Source organism: Talpa occidentalis, unplaced genomic scaffold (genome assembly GCF_014898055.3).
Source record: "Talpa occidentalis isolate TD23 unplaced genomic scaffold, MPIMG_talOcc4v2.1 talOcc4.7, whole genome shotgun sequence".
NCBI classification, from domain to species: Eukaryota; Metazoa; Chordata; class Mammalia; order Eulipotyphla; family Talpidae; genus Talpa; species Talpa occidentalis.
The window spans coordinates 119,988,586-120,006,969 of record NW_023605083.1 but is presented as its reverse complement, the minus strand read 5'-3'; the positions used below and the strand labels follow the sequence as shown (position 1 = coordinate 120,006,969).

Sequence of the window (18,384 nt, the reverse complement as noted above, 5' to 3'; positions counted from 1 at the left end):
ATTTTGCCCAGAAGAGCTGAGTGAAGGGGAGCGTGTGGTCACGCTTCGTTGAAAACAGCAGTGATCCTGAGCAGACTGAGGGCTCTACAGGCGTGTGCAGGCTTCAGGAGCTGACACCCCTTCAGAAACAGACGAGCCTCTCCCCGCGCCCGCCCCGTCCTGCGGGCGCGCAGGGCCTGGATAGGGGGCTGTGCTCCCTCCCTGTCCTTGGGGCATCCGCAGCCTTTGCGGCCCGCGGGCGGTGGCCGGGCCCTTCCCGGGAGGGTCCGCAGGGCGCCCGGCGGCTCAGTGCTGCCCTCTGGGGGCGAGGACGCGGCTCCCTCCTGCTCGGCGCCGCCTCCGCGGGCGCGGGGCCCCACGCAGTCCCCCGGACGAAGTGGGGTGCGGCCTGGACACACTCACTGCGCACACAAGCGCAGGGCACAGCGGGCACAGGTGTGTGCCCCGGCCCTCGCTGCGGCTCACGCGCAGATGCGCGCCATGTCCTGTGAGCAGAGCCGGGGGTGCCCTGGGTGGGTGCGCCCACAGGAGCCAGGGGGTCCCCAAGAGCGCAGAGGGCCTTGACTCCCTTCAGAACTGGGCGGGGGGCGGGGGCCGCTGGGTAGAAAGGGCGACTTTGGGGAGAGACGTTGAGTAGAACCGCAGGGGAGGAGTTTAATGGGATGGCGAGGGGAGGGCTTCGAGCCGGAGGCAGGGAGGGGTGTTTGTTTCTGTTTTGGAATGGAGAACGGGGGGGGGGGGGAGACACGCTACGTCACACAGGTCACGTCACAAGGGGATTTTGGTTCATTGACCGGGAGGCGGGAGAATGGACGCCGTGACCCGGCCTGGACACCCGGCGCTGTGGGGGTCCTGGGAACGCGGGGGAGGAGCTGCAGGTGCTGAGGAGGCCGGCGCGAAGCCCGAGGCAGGATCAACGTCCAGTCCCCGTCCCTCTCCTTTCGCGGGGCGGGTCCAGTCCCCGTCCCTCTCCTTTCGCGGGGTGCCCGGGCGGAGGTGCGCGACCCAGAGCGGCCAGCAGAGGGCGCTGCCGCCACACATTTGAGTCTCCCGCCTGCGGGCTCCAGAGCCCGGTTTTGACTGAGGCTCATTCTTGGAAAGCAGCGGATCCTGCCGTCCTGCGGGGAAGCCTCCTGGCTTTCCCCACCGGAGCTACCAAGCACAGAAGAAACGACCCTGTGAGGTGGGGCTCCACAGTGTCCTCTTTCTCCCCTTCCCCTGCTCCCTGTCAGGCCCTGTCTGCTCAAGACCGAATTCCTTTCTGAAGTTGACCTGTGGTTAAATCATGTCTCCCCTCCCCTGCTCAGTTTCCATCTCCTGTCTCCACGTAGTGACCTTGCAGCCCCCCAGAAATGTGACTGGTCGGGCTGCCCTGCACTGGAGATCCTCCTCTGGGCCAGCTGGCTTTTCTAGAAGGTTCCCCAGTGCTGCAGCCCCTGGCTCTGCCTCTGCAGTCTCCCTGAACTCGCTGGCTCCCAGCTTCCCTCGCCTGCCTCTAGGTGAGCACTTTCTTGGCCGGTGTCCAGCGGCCTGTGCCTCCTGCCTCATCCAAGGAGCCAGCACATCCCAGAAGCCCCAGGAGCAGTCTCAGCTTTGTCTTCTGCCACAAAGGACTTCCATGTAGCCAGGTGATGGACACAGCTGGACACTGGCTGGCTCAGAAGAGATGTGGCCTGCCCATCCGGGAAGTCCCTTCTGTTGTGAATGCCTCTTTTCACTGCCTGACATGTCCATGTGGGCAGAGACACCTCAGACTCAAGATACTCACCCACCCCTCCCTCTCTCCCTACAGTTACCAAGCTCCACTTGCTAATCTGTTTCTGGGGAAACAGGGAGAAGGAGCCCCGGGCCCCGCCTGCATCTGGATGAGTGAAGAAGTCCTAAGTGCTGACTGGCGGGTTGTTTTCTTCCTTCGATCCCTGCTTTTCCCTCTGGCTTCTCCAGCCTGGTCAGTATCATAATCCACCCACCTGCTCAGCCCAGAAAATGCAGAGTCATCCTGCTGCCATCACCTGGGAAGACGCATTTGCGACTCACGTGCCAGAGGCCTCCTTCCCTGACTCAGGAAGGAGAAGGCCCCGCCAGAAACACATGTCGAGATTAGGACCAGCAGCTTCACAGACACCAAGAAGGGACCAGCCATTCAGGGGAGCACGCTCAGCCTCACCAGTAACGGAGGAGCGGAAACCGAAGGCCAAGCGAGGACTTTTCAACTCTCAAGAAGACACTGGACAGCAGACAAACCCTCAGACCTCGATGAGGCCCCAGACTGCGGATGTGAGGGGAAAGTGATTCTCATTCCTGGTGGGTTGGTGGGAGCCAATATTTGTAGAACTCAGGGATACATACATATGTATATGTATATGTGTATATATTTATATATATAAATATATACACACACGTACAGTGGACGATTCCACAGAGTAAAATACATATAAACACTAGTGGACGCTGACGAACAAGTGAGTTTTCTGAAGTTAAGAGGAAGGGGGTGGGAGAAAGGGTTGAAGGGCATGAAGGAGGATGGTGGAAAAAAATGAAAAAAAAAAAAAAAAAACCATGCAAGGAAGAAAAAAGAAAGATTTGCATTTCATTCTGGAAGAAAATACGGCAACACTATCCCAATAAACAGTGGGCTCGTTCTGTAACTCCGTAATCCCACTGCTAAAATTTCCCTTCAGGATCTATTTGCAGAAGTTTGCCCTGCTTTCTGTTCAAGGTTTATCAAGTCACTGTTTGCAAAACCAAAAAAAAAAAAAAACCCAAAAAACAAAAAACTCCTGGAAATCAGAGGGTTCAGTAGGATCAGGAGTAAATAAGTCACAGCTCAGGGACCATGGACTTTAATAATGAGGGGGGTCTCCAAGAGATAGAAATAACTGGGAAACAGGCAAGGGAGAGATCAAGAACATTCCTTATGTATCATTGGAACCTTTACATATAGGCATATTAAAAGCAAAACAGGGCAGCAGTGCTTTGCCCACGCTGCAAGATTAAGTCCACTCTGCAGTACTTCCTTCATGGTGCGTCCCCTGCAGCCTTCATTCTAGCCGGCTCTCCTACTTCTGTGGTTCCCAAAATGAGTTCCGAGGAACCGTAGTTCCACATGGTCTCCGGGAAGTCGCGCCTTCATTTGGGAAACGCTTAGCACTTCCTGTACTCCTTGGAGAGTCACAGGCACAGCTGGGCGCTGGGAAGACAGCTGTAAAACAAGCAAAAACCGTGGAAAGGATGAATCTTGGCTTGGCTGACCAGGCCGTGAGCGCGGTTCTCAGTCCTGTCTCTCAGCACTGACTGGCCCGGCTGCTGTGCACAGGAACCAGAGCCGTTGCTCTGTGGGGTGGGCCCTGTTCCTTCCTGATCTTACCGGCCCCCTCGCTCCCTTGCTTACTCCACCCCAGCTGCACTAGCCCTTTTTCTGTTCCCTGGAAAGGAGTGCCTTGGTCTGGCCTCAGGGCCTTTGCCCTAGCTGTTACCGCAGCCTAAATGCCCTTCCTCCTACATGACGGCTCCCTCCTTAATTCATTTTCTCCCTTCACAGGGGCAAGTTCCCTGTGTTTCCACGGAGAACAGACCATTCTCTGATTTTTTTTTCTTTTTTTTTTTTAACAATGTCTTTTTTTTTTTTTAAATAAAGGCATGTTTTATTTATTTTATTTGTTTGTTTGTTTTGTTTATACAAGCACTGGGTACAGTCAGAAGCGCGGGAGGGTGAGAGAATTCACCAGAGCCAGAGCGGGGAGCAGAGCAGGCAGAAGGACCGAAGCACACTGCTGAGGGTGAGCAGCGGGCGGCAGGAGAGGTCTGCGCGCCATGTGGGACCCTCCTCCGGTGGCCGGGGAGCAGCCGGGGATCGAACCGGCGCTGCAGAGGCTGCGGGCAGCTTCGCAACCCAGCACTCAACTGCTGCGCCACCGGGGAGGCCCTATTCTCTGATTTGATTACTCCTCCTCTCTTCCGCTAGGATGTCTGCTCCGGGAGAGCAAAGATGTCTGGTGTGTCCATCACCATCTGCCCAGAGCCTAGGAGAGGCCGGGCACACAGTAGGTGCTCAACTAACAGGGAGCCAATGGGCTGCCCTCCGAGGTCTGTTTCCTTAGCATTCCTGTTGCATCCCAGCAGGAATACCGGTCCAACTACAAGTCTCCCAGAGTCCCTCCACACCAGGCGCCATCCCGCCTCTGCCTGGCTCTTTCTCACCTCATCTCCAGGGCCCGGCAGAGCCCTGCCCTGGCTTCGAAACCCAGCTTTGTTGTCCCTCCCTGTGAAACTGTCCTCAGCAGCCCCGTCTGAATGAGTCGCTCCTCCCAGGTGCTTGTACACACATACCTTTATCACTGCACAAACAGCACTGTGTTGCGGTGGACTCTGGCTCACACCTGCGCGCATTCCGGGCAGGGCTTGGCTGACTCAGTGCTGAAACTCAGTACCCGGCCCACTGACAGCCGTGCAGTGAATGGTGCTGAGTGAAGCCCAGCGTGGCTCTTCCTGCCTGCCTCCATGCAACAGGCGCCACAGGGTGCTGAGCTAGACCTTATCATGGCTCCAGAGAGGAACAGAAAGCTGTCTTTTGACTGCAAAGGATAATTCTAGAAGGAAAGCAGATCTACCTCCAACGAATTCTAACACAAGTGAGAGTGGCTAGCACTCCATGGGCTGGGGGAGTGTATTCACCTCCTACTGCTGCTGTAACAAAAAACAGCGTTAGGGACTTAGAGACACCCATCGTATTCTCTTTCAGTTCTGAAAGTTAGATCTGAAAATGCGTCTTACGAGGCAGGGCCGTACGGCTCCTGTTTGTTACCCTCTCCAGAGTCCACCCACCTCCGTGGCTCATGACTGCATGGCTGGGCCCTCTGATTCTGTTGTCGCATCTCCTCCAATGCCAGCCCTCCTGCCTCCCTCTACAGTGGATTGTTCTGGTGTAAACCCCATGGCAAGTGCCTTAATGTCCTCCTAGCTGCAAAGTCCTTTTTGCCGGGTAAGGCACATAGTCACAGGTCTGGGGATTAGGATGGGGACATATCTGGGGTTTGTTGTTCTGCCCAGCACAGGGAGGACACATTTCATCCCCGGGGGGGTCACAGGCACAGGCCAGGCAGGGTGCCAGCTCAGGCTCTCATTGGTGGAAGGCTTGCAGAGTTTGTCATGGAAGTCACGGGGTACTGAGGCTGAGAAGGGATGTGGCTTGCCCATGGCCGGAGTCTGGATGGATGCTGTGCCCTTGGACCTGGGTTCCAAGCTGTTTTCTTTTTTCTTTTTCTTTCTTTTTCTTTTTTAAAGATTTATTTATTTATTTATACAAGCACTGGGTACAGGCAGAAGTGCAGGAGGGTGAGAGAATTCACCAGAGCCAGAGCGGGGAGCAGAACGGGCAGACTGATGAAATACACTGCTGAGGGGAGCAGCGGGTGCGGCAGGAGAGGCCTGCGCGCCATGTGGGACCCTTGCCAGGCGGCCGGGGATCGAACCGGCGCTGCAGAGGCTGCTGGCAGCTTTGCAACCCAGTGCTCAACCGCTGCGCCACTGGGGAGGCCCTTCTTTTTCTTTTTCCTTTTTTTTCTAAAAGATTTATTTATTCATGCACATAAGAGCTGGGGCACAGGCCAGAGATGTGTCGGGGGTGGGGGGAGAGGATCTACCAGAGACAGAGCAGGGAACAGAACAGGCAGATTGACTGAAATACACTGCTGAGGGGAGCAGCAGGCGAGACAGGAGAGGTCTGCTGTGCCATGTGGGTTGTTCCCTGGCCGGCCGGGGATCGAACTCATGCTGCAGAGGCTGCGGATTGCTTCGTAGTGCGGTGCTTAACCCCTTGCGCCACCAGGGAGGCCCCCAAGCTGTTTTCATGATGTCACAGTCACAGATAACACACTTGATCTGAGGGGCTGTGAAGATTAGGGGTTGTGCTTCCTCCTGCCAAAACCTTCATGGACATCACACCTGAAGTGTTAGGTAAACAGTCTCCAGGACTCCTGGGTTCTGGGCAGAGGCAGGGACAAGGGGGCTGTGAAGTTCAGTGGAGGGAGCTTGCACCTGGCTGCTGGGTTGGGGCAGCGTCAGAGATGAGGGGGCACCCTGGGTGGGCAGAGTGATCCATGGAGCCCGGACCTGTGCGCAGGTGACCCTGCCCTGCTCCCCTGTTTTCCCTCTTGGAAACGTGGGACCACCTGCCTTTCCCCTGTGGCCTTGCTGCCCTGGGAGCCCTCGGCACTAAGGCCCTCGGCCTCTTCTTGCCTGTCCACACCCCTCCTCCCTGGTCTTCCCGCCTGGTCTTCCTCTGCTCTTCCATCCCTAGCGCTCCGTCTCTGCACCTCCACCCCTGGTCCTCTGCCCCGATCCTCCCCTCCTGGCTCTTCTCTCTGATCCTCTTCCTGTGACTTTGCCGCCCCACCCCCATCCTCCTCCTCCCCTGTGTGGGCCAGGGGCGCGGGTCGTACTGTGGTGGACCAGGCGGTCAGCAGCAAGTCGAAGAGCCGAGGTACCCTCCTCCGTGGGCTGTGTCAGGTCGACGGACACAGTGACCTTAGAGCGTTTCCTGCTCACCTGTAGAGTCCGAGGGGGCCCAGCGGCTAGCCTGAGCACGTGTCCAACCTGAGGGCAGAGACAGAGCCTCTCAGGGAGCCCCTCACCTGCCCCTGGATGAAACATGGAAGGAGGCACAAAGAGAGGGAATTAACCAGGAGCAAGGGGATGAGGTGGAGAGCAGAGTGGGCGCAGGGCCTGGAAGGCAGGAAGGAGCCCGGAGCCCCTTCAGGGTCTCTGACTTGGCACCCTCTCTCTCGCTGGAGGGTTCCTGCGTGGGAGGCTGCAGGAGTTCCCATGCGCACCTGCCTCGGCCCAGGCGCCCCTTGAGAGCGTCCTCCCTACCCATTCCCATGGCTCCAGCCCGCACCTGGCCCCATCGGGGCACTTGGACCTCAGGATCCTTCTTAGGGACGGGCCCAGACAGGGACTATGGCTGTGCCTGGGAAGGTGGGGTGTCCCGGGGTGTCTGTAGCCCGTCTTGGGTTCACCCCAGGCCGATGGTTTTCAGAAACCAGTCAGAGGGAGGTAGCTGAGCCTGCTTGTCCCAGGGCAGGGGAGCACCCCTTGACCCCTGGGGTGTGCAGGGGGCCTGCGGGAACCCCGCTTCTGACTTTCTTAATTGGGAGGAGGCTTGCTGGAACCCCAGGAATGTTCTGCAGGAGCCAGACACAAATCATTAGTGGGCGGATCTGGGCCGGCGGCCCTGGCGCCTGGGGACAGGATGAGGTTGAGGAAACAGGGGAGGAAGAGTTTCCGCCTGAGGGCAGGTGTGGCTGGGCGAGGGTGCATTTCTGGGGAATGCCTGGCCATCAGGGTGAGGGGGGCCGGGGCCTGTGGTGGCTCTGCCAGTGCCCTCCCCAGGCTGTGGGCAGGTGAGAGGAGAGTAGACTCGGGGTCTGTGGAAAGGAGCTGACAGGTGCTCTAGTGGCAGGGATCTGGGGTGAAGTGAGGTCTTTGGGACCCCTGAAATATTTGGGGTCCTCTTCTCACCAGCTAAGGTCCCAGCTGGGAGGCCAACCCAGACTCTGGGGCCTTCACTCCCCTGGCCTCACCCACGTGGGTCCTTTCCTTTCCTGGGTCCCTGCCTCCAGCCTGGTCTCTGTCCCAACAATTCAATGAGCACTTATAGAGCACCTGCTGTGTACAAGCCATGCCCCAGGTGGACAAGGGTGGGCTCTGTCCTGGGGGATGACAATGCTTGGGAGCCTGTAGAGTCAAGGTCAGCTCATATGATCTTCCTCAGCATCAGCATGCACCTTTCGAAGGCGAACTGTATAGGGGCCCTCAGCTCTACACCCCTCGCCTTACATCAACATTCTAGGGGACCCTGGTTGCTTACATCCCAGTTGGGGCCTGCCTTACTCTACCTGCAAACATGTGGGCTTGGCAGCATCCTGGCAGAGGAGACCCAGGGCCTCTGGGATTCGGCAAGCCTGGGGCTGGTGTGAGCCTGGGAGTGTCTCCCTGGGACATCCCCTTCTTGCACTCCCCCACTGTACTTGGCTCCCAGCAGTCTCTGGGGCTGACTCTCTTGCTTCTTACTCTCCCGTCCTCCATGTGGGCCAAGCTGCTGACAGCTGCGGGGGCCGTGGGCCTGGCGCTGCCCCTTCGGCTGCCAGGGGCCTCTCCCTGCCGGGGGTGGAGGACAGGCCCAGGCAGGAGGAGTCCTGGTCAAGAGGACCTCTGTGCAGCCCTCGGTGAAAGCCGTGGCCCTGGCTGTGGGCCTGCAGTGCCGCTGAGGCGGGGTGCCCTGCTGTGTCGCTCATGTGTCTGCGCTCTCCTCTCCTCACAGCTTTGTGGAAATGTCCTGCGGGGTTGTCCCTGAGGGTGGCGAGCTCTGTCCCTGCCTTCCTAGGCCTGCTGGGTCTAGTTCTGTCCTTCCACCTGGGGAAGAGGGCTGGACTGGGCCTGCCCTTTGGCAAGGATGGCCTTGCTGGACTGTGGCCCAGGCTACAGACTCACCAAAGAGCAGAGGCACAAGGGAGTCATTGGTGTGGGGAAACTGAGGCCTGCCCACAACATGCAGCTGGTTATCTGAGGGCAGGGGACAAATAGTGTTGTTAGGCTGAGGCCTTAGTGATTTTGGAGGGAGGAAGGAAGGTTAATTAACTTGCTGTCCCTTGAAACAGGCCTCAAGACAAAGCTTGGGGCCTCCCTGGTGGCACAAGGGGTTAAGTCTCAGCATTATTAAGCTATCCACAGCCACTGCAGCACGAGTTCGATCCCACTGCTCCCCTCAGCAGCGTGTTTCAGTAGATCCACCTGTTCTGCTCCCTACCCTGTCTCTGGTGAATCCTCTCACCCCCCCCACACCTCTGGCCTATACCCCAGTTCTTGTATGCATAAATAAATGAAATAAAATCTTAAAAAACAAAAAGACAAAGCTTTGGGGGCTTTGGGAGTGGGGTGAGGGCGAGGTGTGGACCCTGGGGAGAGGCACTGAAGGGTGGGATGCTGGCTTGCCTGGCAACCTCGCCAGGGTCCTAGCTGTGTTCCAAGTTCAGTGCTGGAAGGCAGACCCTCTCTGATCTGACTGAGGACTGCCTGGAAGAGGGAAGGCAGAGGTTAGTCAGCCCCTGGGGAGAGGGGTTCCTGGGAGTGTGGCTCCAGCAGGGATGGGGAAGACCTTTATCACCTGTCATTCCTATGAGGACCATGTCTGGTGTAGGCCATGCCTCTGACCCACTCCGGTGACCCCAGGTTCTATGGGTTCCCTGTCTCCCCCAAGACTGTCCAGAGTGACAGGAACTCCCCACTGATGTCTAATCTCCTGGAAGAGTCTGGTGGGCTCACCGTTTTTTCCCTCCAATTTATTTTATTTATTTATGCATACAAGAGCTGGGGTGTAGGTCAGAGGTGAGGGGGTGGGGGGAGGTTGGGTGAGAGGATTCACCAGAGACGGAGTGGGGAGCAGAACAGGAGCGTCTACTGAAATACACTGCTGAGGGGAGCAGCGGGGGAGACAGGAGAGGTCTGCAGCGCCATGTGGGCAGCTCCCTGGCCTCGGATCAAACTCCCATGGCTTCATAGTGCTGAGTCTTAACCCCTTGGGCCACCAGGGAGGCCCTGTTGGTTTTACCTTATTCCCTAGTCTTGCCTCCCCACACCCAGCAGCCCCAAGAATTCCCAGACATCATCGGCAGGACGAGCACAGATAAGGTTGGGGTTTACCCACTTCTTGCCCAGAGAGCTTCTGTCCCTACTCCCCAGGGAGGAGAATCTCCGCAGGAGGGACCACCCACTTTCCAGGTGGGAAGTCCTTTCAGCAGGCCTGCCTCAGCTCTGGAGCTCTGGCTCCATGGAAAACCCGACTCCCTCCCTGTCCCCACGTGTGGGCCCTGAGCCCAGGCCACCCGCGAGCCTGCCCATGGAGCGGGCTCGCCCTCCCTGCCCATCCCGCAGGCTGGCGGCCGCTGCAAGCTCCCCTTTCAGACAGGCCAGCTGCAGACGCCAGGGCCCTGGCAGCGCCTAAATCATTAGCGCCGCGGAGATTAGGCTGCTAATCTCGTTGTTGGGCGGCAGGCGGGTACCAGCCGCCAGGATTGGGGTGGCGTTCTCCTCCAGTGCGGCAGCCCTTCCCCAGGGCGTGGTGCTGTGGCAGACAGGGAGTGGGGACCCTGCTGCACAGACCCTGCCTCTGCTGCCCCCCTGCCTCTCAGGGGCACCCCAGCGAGTGGCTTTCCTCAGGTACTGGGGGGATGCGCCTCGGCTGCACCCTCTCCCTCGGCCCCACCTTGGCTGACGTCACTGTCTCCGGGTTCTCTCTAAGCCTGGGAGGCAGGGATTACCAGCATTTGACAAATGAGGAAACTGATGCTTGTAAATTGACTTCCTGAGAAATTTGGTTCTGAAGCTTTCTCCATGATGGCATCTGTTCCCTGAGATACCGGGATCCCCCTGGCCAGGGCCTGTGTCTCTTTCCATAGACTTGGGATTGTACCAAGAAAGTTGGGGGCTTACCTGGGAGAGGAGGTTACCTTGAACCTCCCACCCTCGCCTGGAGCCTAGGAATGCTGGGTGGGGGGCCAGGCCCGCCTCCAGGCTGCAGGCCTGTAGAGCCTTGTTCTGGGCCCTTTCTGACTCTCAGGGCTGGGTTCTACTGACTCCCCTCAAGAATGAGCTCATAATTGCGTCTGAGGATGGAGGATCACCCTCCCCCGGGGCTGCAGTTCCAACCCCAGGTTTGTTTTTGAGAAGACAATGGACTGCTCAGAGGCCACCATGCCCAGGCCAGGCTTGGGCAGGCGAGGGCCTGGGGGTGCACTGTGTCCAGCCTGGCCCCAGGCCCTGGGCGGCTGGTACAGAAGCAAATTATATGGCTGGGGTTTTGGCTCTGACTTCAAGGGTCAGGGATCCAGCCCCCCTTTAGCCTGGCTATAAAGGGCCGCCGGGGTCTCTGTCCAGACCAGACCCTGCTCCTGACTTGTGGACACCATGGCCACCACCAGCAGCAGCATCTGCCAGTTCTCCACCTCCGGCTCCGTCAAGGGCCTGTGTGGGCCTGGCGGGGGCTTTTCTCGGGCATCTTCCATCCGTGTCGGGGGTGCCTGTCGGGCTCCCAGCCTTTTGGGAGCTGGCAGCAGCTGTGGCAACATGTCGGTCACCTCGTCTCGCTTCTCGACGGGCTTGGGGAGCAGCTATGGTGGGGGCTACACCTGCAGTCTGGGTGGGGGCTTCGGCTCCAATTTTGGCATGTCAGATACTCTGCTGGGGGGCGGCGAGAAGGCCACCATGCAGAACCTCAACGACCGCCTGGCCTCCTACCTGGACAAGGTGCACGCCCTGGAGGCGGCCAACGCCGACCTGGAGATGAAGATCCACGATTGGTACAAGAAGCAGGCCCCGGGGCCAGCCCGCGACTACAGCCACTACTTCAAGACCATCGAGGACCTGCGGAGCAAGGTGGGCCTCCCTGCCCTCTGTCCTCTGTCCTCAGTAACCTGCTTCTGACTCACTCCTGCACAACTCTGGCCCTCTGGGGACATCTCTTCTGTCCGAGGTCTCCATCATATATCCATCCTTATATCCACTCTCTCACTTGCTCTGGAACCCTGTCCTGTGTCCTCACTGGCTCCAGGCCTGGAGGACATCCTTTTCTGGGGGAGCATACTTGGGGTGGGTGATGGAGGAGTGAGCAGCAGGACTTCAGAACCTTGAAGGCAGCAGATAACTCTCCGGGTGGAAAGGACAGCAGAGGCCAATGTGCAGAGATGGGAACAAATCTTCTCACTATTCCATTTCCTGTGTCTGCTTCTCTGCCTGCCTTCCCTCCTCCAGGTAGCCCTCCTGGATGCATTATTCTTGCCTTTTATCTTCAGAGCTTGGAGTCCCTTCTACATCTGACCTTCAGTTTACACTCTCTTCATGGTGCTGGTGTCACTGATTCTGGCAAGTTCTTGTGGCTGCCTTTGTTGTGGGTCCCTCTCCTTCCTCCAGGATGGTCATTCTGAGGGTCTTGAGGTGGGTGGGGGTGGGTGGTCCCTGAAGGAGGAGTTGTCTTCTCGCTTCTACTGGAAACTCCCAAGGGAAGGAATTTCTCTTAGTCTGATGGAGGAGACCACACACACAGACACACACTTGTGACCTCTAAGAACATGGCCTTGGCATTCTGTAAATGTGGCACTAGATCTTCTGCACAAGCCCTGATCTTGAGGGTCCTACGGTGCTGCCCCCCCACCTCCAGAGGTGGGTGAGAGGTTAAGGAGTCTGAGACCCAGGTCTGGGGGAGACTAGGCTGGGGTTGACTGCCCCTAGCGGGGACAGGCTTCTTCATTCCCTGGTGCAGAAGCAAGCCTGTGCTGCCCTGCAGGGGGCTTGGCCTGCTCCTGCAGGGACCTCCGAGCAGGGAATTCCTGCAGTTTCCCCTGGAGACAGGCTTGTAGTGCTAGATCAGATACTGGGCTTGGTCTGGGCTCAGGGAACCCAGGGGAGCCCTGGTGAGTCAGCATTCCAAGCTCTGGGGTCAGCCAGCTCTTCACCCCCACTCCCACATGCACCCCCGGAGTTATCCCTCTGAGTCACCCCCCCTCAGGGGTTTTCATAACTGTGCTGGCTGAGCCAAGCAGTTTCCTGTGCAGGGGGTGGGTGGGGGGCGGGTCTGCAGGTTATAAAAAGGCCCACTGAGACCCAGGGCCAGTACCAAACTGGCCCCGGGGGCCTGTCCCAGGCTTATTTCACAGAACTTAGGGCCTCCAGTGGGCTTTGAGGCTCAGGAGGAGCCTTGGGGCTGCTTTTACCTGCTGGGTCTCCCCACCATGCTGTCTACACTTCAGCCCTCAGCCTTCACCACCTCAAATGCCACTACCATCAAGGCCTCCTCTCTGCTCTGTTCCCCCACCCCCACCCCTACAGCCCTGTCAAGGGGCCTCTCTGGCACTTCTCAGGATAACAATGACTGTGCCAGTAATAATAACCACCCCTGCTCCTCCCTGATCTCCTCCCTCCAATATTCTCTTGCGAACCTCCTGCGTGACCCAGTGGCAAAAGACAACTGCACCGTAGGTTTGAAGTGGGCTGATCATAGCCTGATTAATTAATCAGTTAATCAATCAATTACTTAATCACGCAAATGTTTTAGGGGCTGACTCTGGGCCAGGCACTGTATCCAGGGCTGGAGATTCTGAAGAGAACAGGCAGACATGGCCTTGCCCCCTGGACCTTGGGATCCAGTGGAGGAGGAAGCAACCAAAAAAGTCATAGAAAAAATTGCATCTGGGAGAAGTGCTGTGAAAGAGAGATAGGTGGGGAGGAACTGACAGGAAGGAGGGACCCATGCAAGGAATCATGGAGCACTTCCTGGAGGAGGTGGCAACCGAGCCTAGAGGTGAATTCAGTTGGGGGAGAAGGAGTGAGGTCCTGGCAGCTTGGACAGTGACCCTGCGGTGGGAGAGGTCTGCATATGGTCTCTCTCCTGGGATCATGGTTACTGGTGCCTGGGTATCATAGCCCCTTCCTCGAGGCTTTGACAGGGTCGTGAATTTCCAGCAGGTGCTCCGGTAGAAGACAGGGCCCCTATATCCCTCACTCTGACCTCCTCTCAAAAGGACTGCAAGAGGGGTGTGGTAGGGCCTTCCTGGGCTGCCAAGGGTGTTAGTTCACCGAGCCCCGGTGTCCCTCAGATCCTGGCGGCCACCATCGACAACGCCAACTTGGTGCTGCAGATCGACAACGCCCGCCTGGCTGCTGATGACTTCCGCACCAAGTGAGTCTGCTCCAGGGTGGGTGGGGGTCTGGCCTGCACACCACAGACCCCTGTGTGTACGAGGGGTGTCCTCATGCACCCCATGGCTCACGCCTGCATCCCTCCAGGTACGAGACAGAGCTGAACCTGCGCATGAGCGTGGAGGCCGACACCAATGGCCTGCGCCGGGTGCTGGACGAGCTGACCCTGGCCAGGACCGACCTGGAGATGCAGATCGAGAGCCTGAAGGAGGAGCTGGCCTACATGAAGAAGAATCATGAGGAGGTGGGGGACGCTCAGGAGTGAAGGAGAAACTGGACTGGGGCAAGCGAGGCTGGGGCCTCTGACTCCCTGGGCCAGAGTCATGTTTTTTTGCTCCTGATCTGGTCTCTGGTGGAGTCCTGGCTCTGCCTGGAGGCCCTCAGAGGGCCCTCTTGTGGCCTGGAGGGCCCTCTCCCCCAGAGGACGCTTCCCCTGTCCCTCCAGGCGCAGCCCACTGCGTGGTGACAGTTAACTAACTAATGAGCGAATCAGTCTAAGAGCAAGCGTGCTAATTATTATAATTAATTGCAGTGGTGATAGTCATAACAACAACAAACATCTGCACTTTACAAGTGATTCACAGCAATTATCTCAGCCGATACCCAGACAGCACTGGGAGAGGGATGCTTGCTCTTCCTGGCTAGTGAGGAGACCGAGGCCCAAAGAGGTCAAGGGATTACTCCAGGGCTGCACAGGGCCTTCCCTCTGGTCTGTCTGACCCATATTGATTTATACCAAGGTCTGCCCCCACCACTCTGCCACCTCCCCCTCCTCTTCCAAACAGCTCTGGGTCCCAGGGACTCCAAGGCTTGGCCCAAGGATGGGGGCCAACGACCCTGCAGGAGGACAGATGAGCTGGTGGCTTCCTTCTCAGCTGACCTCTGAGCTGACCTGAGCTGGGGGAGTCTCATCCCTGCATAGCAGGAGCCCTAGAGTGTCTCCCCTTAGCTCTGAGGCTGGTCGTATATTGAATTTCCCAGAAGGCTAATATTTCCTACGAGGCCTGGCTTGGCCTCGCTGATACTGGGCACCGGCTGTATGACTGGTGATGGGGACATGGCAGGCGGTCAGGGCAGTGGGTGAGGTTGTCCAGGCTCGGCCCCTATCATGACAGGGATTTGCCATCTTCCTGTCCCAGCATACATTGGGGGTGGACCCGGAGTATGTATTGGGGGAGATTGTTGACTTCCACAGCCCTGCACGTTTGGGACATGGTGACAGCTGCCTCACCTTCAGGCTGAGGAGCTGCAGGCCTGTCTGTGTCTGTCTGTCTGTCATCTGCACCCAGCAACCTGAGGTGGAGAAGGCAGGCCTCAGGGTGGCCCTGCGTGAGCTCCTGCTCTCCTCTCTGCCCAGGAAATGAACTCCCTGCGAGGCCAGGTGGGTGGGGACGTCAGCGTGGAGATGGACGCCGCCCCTGGTGTGGACCTGAGCCGCATCCTGAATGAGATGCGCGATCAGTACGAGAAGATGGCGGAGAAGAACCGCAAGGACGCTGAGGACTGGTTCTTCAGCAAGGTGGGTGGCTGCTCGTGAGCGGCTGTGCGCCCGTGTGCATGTGTGTGCTGTGTGCTGAGCACGGCTGTCCCAGCGGGAAGGTCATCTGGAAACCAGATGGACCAAGCCTGCGAGTGAGATGCAAACTGCGAGGCTCAGAAAGGCCTCAGCACACCCTTCGCTGTGTCCTGGGGCGCACACCTGGGCCTCACCCTGGCGCGGCCTGCACCATGTGCGGGTGTGTGTATTTAAGTCATGCTTAAAGCGTGCCCTGGTAGACACCCTGGGCGCCTGCAGGGCCCTGGATGAGAAGAGTAAGGCCTGTGACCGTTTCCAGCCAGGCCTGTAGTTCAGTGGGAGTAACGGATGCTGATGACCCCAGTGCAGGGTGAATGTGCTAAGTTCTGGCGCGGTCATAGGGGGTCTCCGTGGGCAGGTGTGTTTGGGGTTCCATGGAGAAGGCCAGGGAGGGGCTGGGGGAGCAGGTCTGGGTGGTCAGGGCTCAGCGCGGCAGCTGTCCTCTGCCCCACCTCTTCAGCCTCTCTCACCCCCTGGGCCCACCCTGCCTCCCCCTGCAGACAGAGGAGCTGAACCGGGAGGTGGCCACCAACACGGAGGCCCTGCAGAGCAGCAGGACAGAGATCACCGAGCTCCGCCGCACTGTGCAGAACCTGGAGATTGAGCTGCAGGCCCAGCTCAGCATGGTAGGGCCTCCGTCCTCTCCTGTCCTGCACCCATCACCCCAGGGTGGGCCCCACTGCACAGACCCCACTCATCCTGTCTGCCTTGGTCCTGGCCCCACATACCAGCAGCCCACAGCTCCACACAAGCTGGAGCCCTTCTCTGCATGCTGCGCTACGGGGAAGGGTCCAAGCTTGGTCTTACCCAGCTGCCTTCACATTGGTCCACAGAAAGCATCGCTGGAGGGCAGCCTGGCCGAGACGGAGGCGCGCTATGGGGCCCAGCTGGCCCAGCTGCAGGGGCTCATCAGCAACATCGAGCAGCAGCTGTGTGAGGTGCGCTGTGACATGGAGCGCCAGAACCACGAGTACCAGGTGCTGCTGGACGTGAAGTCCAGGCTGGAGCAGGAGATCGCCACGTACCGCCGCCTGCTGGAGGGCGAGGACTCCCAGTGAGTGGCCCCTGCTGGGGTGGGCCCAGAGCTACTCCTTGCAGCAGGGGCCTGTGGCAGAGGCATCAGCAAAGGCCGGAGGCCGCGGAGAGTTGCAGGGGTGAAACTGAGAGCACTGGCTGGGGTGTGACTTGAGCACAGAAGGTCGAATTAAAGCATCTGGACTAGATGCTCCCGGTGTCTACCCGGGAGGGGTGTGATCCTCAGGAGTTCTTAGAACCTCCACTCTGGCTGCAGGGAGAAGAGCAGATCAGAGGGGTCTCGGTGGAGCCAGGGAGGCCCTGGAGGAGGGTGGAGCGGGCAGTGGGAGCAGGGGCCAGAGAAGTCCCGCTGTGTGGTGGGGGAGGGCAGCGAGGGACGGGGGTGTGCAAGCAGGTGTGTTACAGCTGAATGCAGCAGGGCTGGAGTGTGGGGCGAGCATGGCTCTCCGGGGGCTCGGTGGATGTTGAGTGAGCGCATGGAGTGGGTAATGCCTGGGTTTCTGGCTCCGGGGACTGGTTGGAGACCTCGTTACCCGGGTTGGCAGTGCTCTGGTTTAGAATTGGGAGGGCTGATGGGGCCCGGCCATAAAGGTGCTGACAGTGTCCTGGAGTCGCCGTGGTTAGTTATGTAATCCAGCATTTTGCTCTGATGATGGGGAAGTCCATCTGTAGTCCAGCCACAGCCTCTCCTGCTTTAACTGAGTTGGTTTGTTGGGCCCTTTAGGATATGGAAAATCTGCTTGCTCAGCTTCTTGTAAATCCCTGGTTAGCCACAAGTGCCTCTGGCCTAGGATTGGGATGTCCTCTTTCCTTGTTTCTTCTTCCTGTCTCACTGGGCCCTTTGATTCTTGTGGTGGACATTCTTCGCTGTGATTTCTCTCTGGTTTGGGAGGGACCTCTTCCCAAACCTCCCCAGCCATGCCTCTTCCCAGTAGGGAGCCCCAGGGGGCTGGGTTCCACCTGCATCTCTGGGCTGACCGGTCCTTTTTCCCTGCAGCCTGGCCACCCAGTACTCCTCGTCCTTGGCCTCACAGCCCACCCGAGAAGGTAAGAGCCTGCCCGATCCTATCTGGCGGGAAGTGGGGGGAGGCCGAGGACCTTCCCAGTGGGAGACTGGGGGAGGGCCTTGGCCTGAGTTTGCTTGTGTTTCCTCCACTGCCCGCAGCGGTGACCAGCCGCCAGGTGCGCACCATCGTGGAGGAGATGCAGGATGGCAAGGTGGTCTCCTCCCGCGAGCAGGTCCACCGCTCCACCCACTGAAGCCCTTCCTGCCTGCAACTGCCCAGCCTCGAGGGCCAAGGGCCGCCCTCGCTTCCAGCTCCTAGCTTCCAGCCCCCAGCATGCCACCGCCACACCCCAAGTGCCTGACTGCACCCCCGGCCAGGAGCTGTGGCCTTTCTGTTCCCTGTAGCCCTCACAACGGGCCTCCTGGGTTTGCCTCAGTGACTGCTATTAAAGCTTTGCCTGAAGTTTCATGCCTGGTGTGATCTGCTTGGTTGTCGACTCAGGGCAGTGTGGAGGGAGGGGCGGGGGGAGGGGAGAGTTTGCTGAATGGTCAGGTGGTGTTTGTCACCTGCCAACCTGGGCCCCACCTGTCTGGGCCCTCGGGAGGACCCTGGAGGGAGGCAAGGAGTGAGCGTGGGGAGTTGGGACATACGTCTGGCTGGGAAAGCTCCTAAGAATCAGCTCCTGGGTCTCCATTGCCAGGGCTGGTCCCTGGGAGGGCTCCACAGGTTTTCCCGGGAGCCACACCTGTTACAGACATTGCCCTGCCTCAGCCAGGGCGGGCCCAGGTTCAGGATCAGAGGGAGAAGGGCTGGGCGGGGGGCTTTCCGAAGGAGCGGTCCAGAGCGCTGATGGGGAGAGGAGGTGGCAGCCGCACAGGCACAGTCAGCGCAGGAAACCAGACCGGCTCTGCCCGGCCGGGGGTGTGTGCGGGGCGGGGTGGCGGCGGTGCCTGTGAGCGTGGGGGGCGTCCTGTTTGCTTTGGTGGCTTGGCAGCAGCTGGGCTATTGGGGAATCTC

General features: G+C 58.8%; 1 protein-coding gene and 1 long non-coding RNA gene across 2 annotated transcripts; both read left to right on the top strand.

The window, feature by feature from the left end:
• The first annotated feature begins 913 nt into the window (after positions 1–913).
• Positions 914–2,553, top strand: LOC119232134 (uncharacterized). Its single transcript, XR_005122007.2, has 3 exons — positions 914–1,183; positions 1,500–1,628; positions 1,793–2,553. It is a non-coding gene; the product is annotated as an uncharacterized LOC119232134 (long non-coding RNA).
• An 8,409-nt stretch (positions 2,554–10,962) lies between these two features.
• Positions 10,963–17,620, top strand: LOC119231934 (keratin, type I cytoskeletal 42). Its single transcript, XM_037493769.1, has 8 exons — positions 10,963–11,430; positions 13,647–13,729; positions 13,837–13,993; positions 15,107–15,268; positions 15,826–15,951; positions 16,159–16,379; positions 17,358–17,407; positions 17,526–17,620. The coding sequence occupies exons 1-8, from the start codon at positions 10,963–10,965 to the stop codon at positions 17,618–17,620; spliced, it is 1,362 nt and encodes a 453-aa protein (XP_037349666.1).
• Positions 17,621–18,384: the final 764 nt, after the last annotated feature.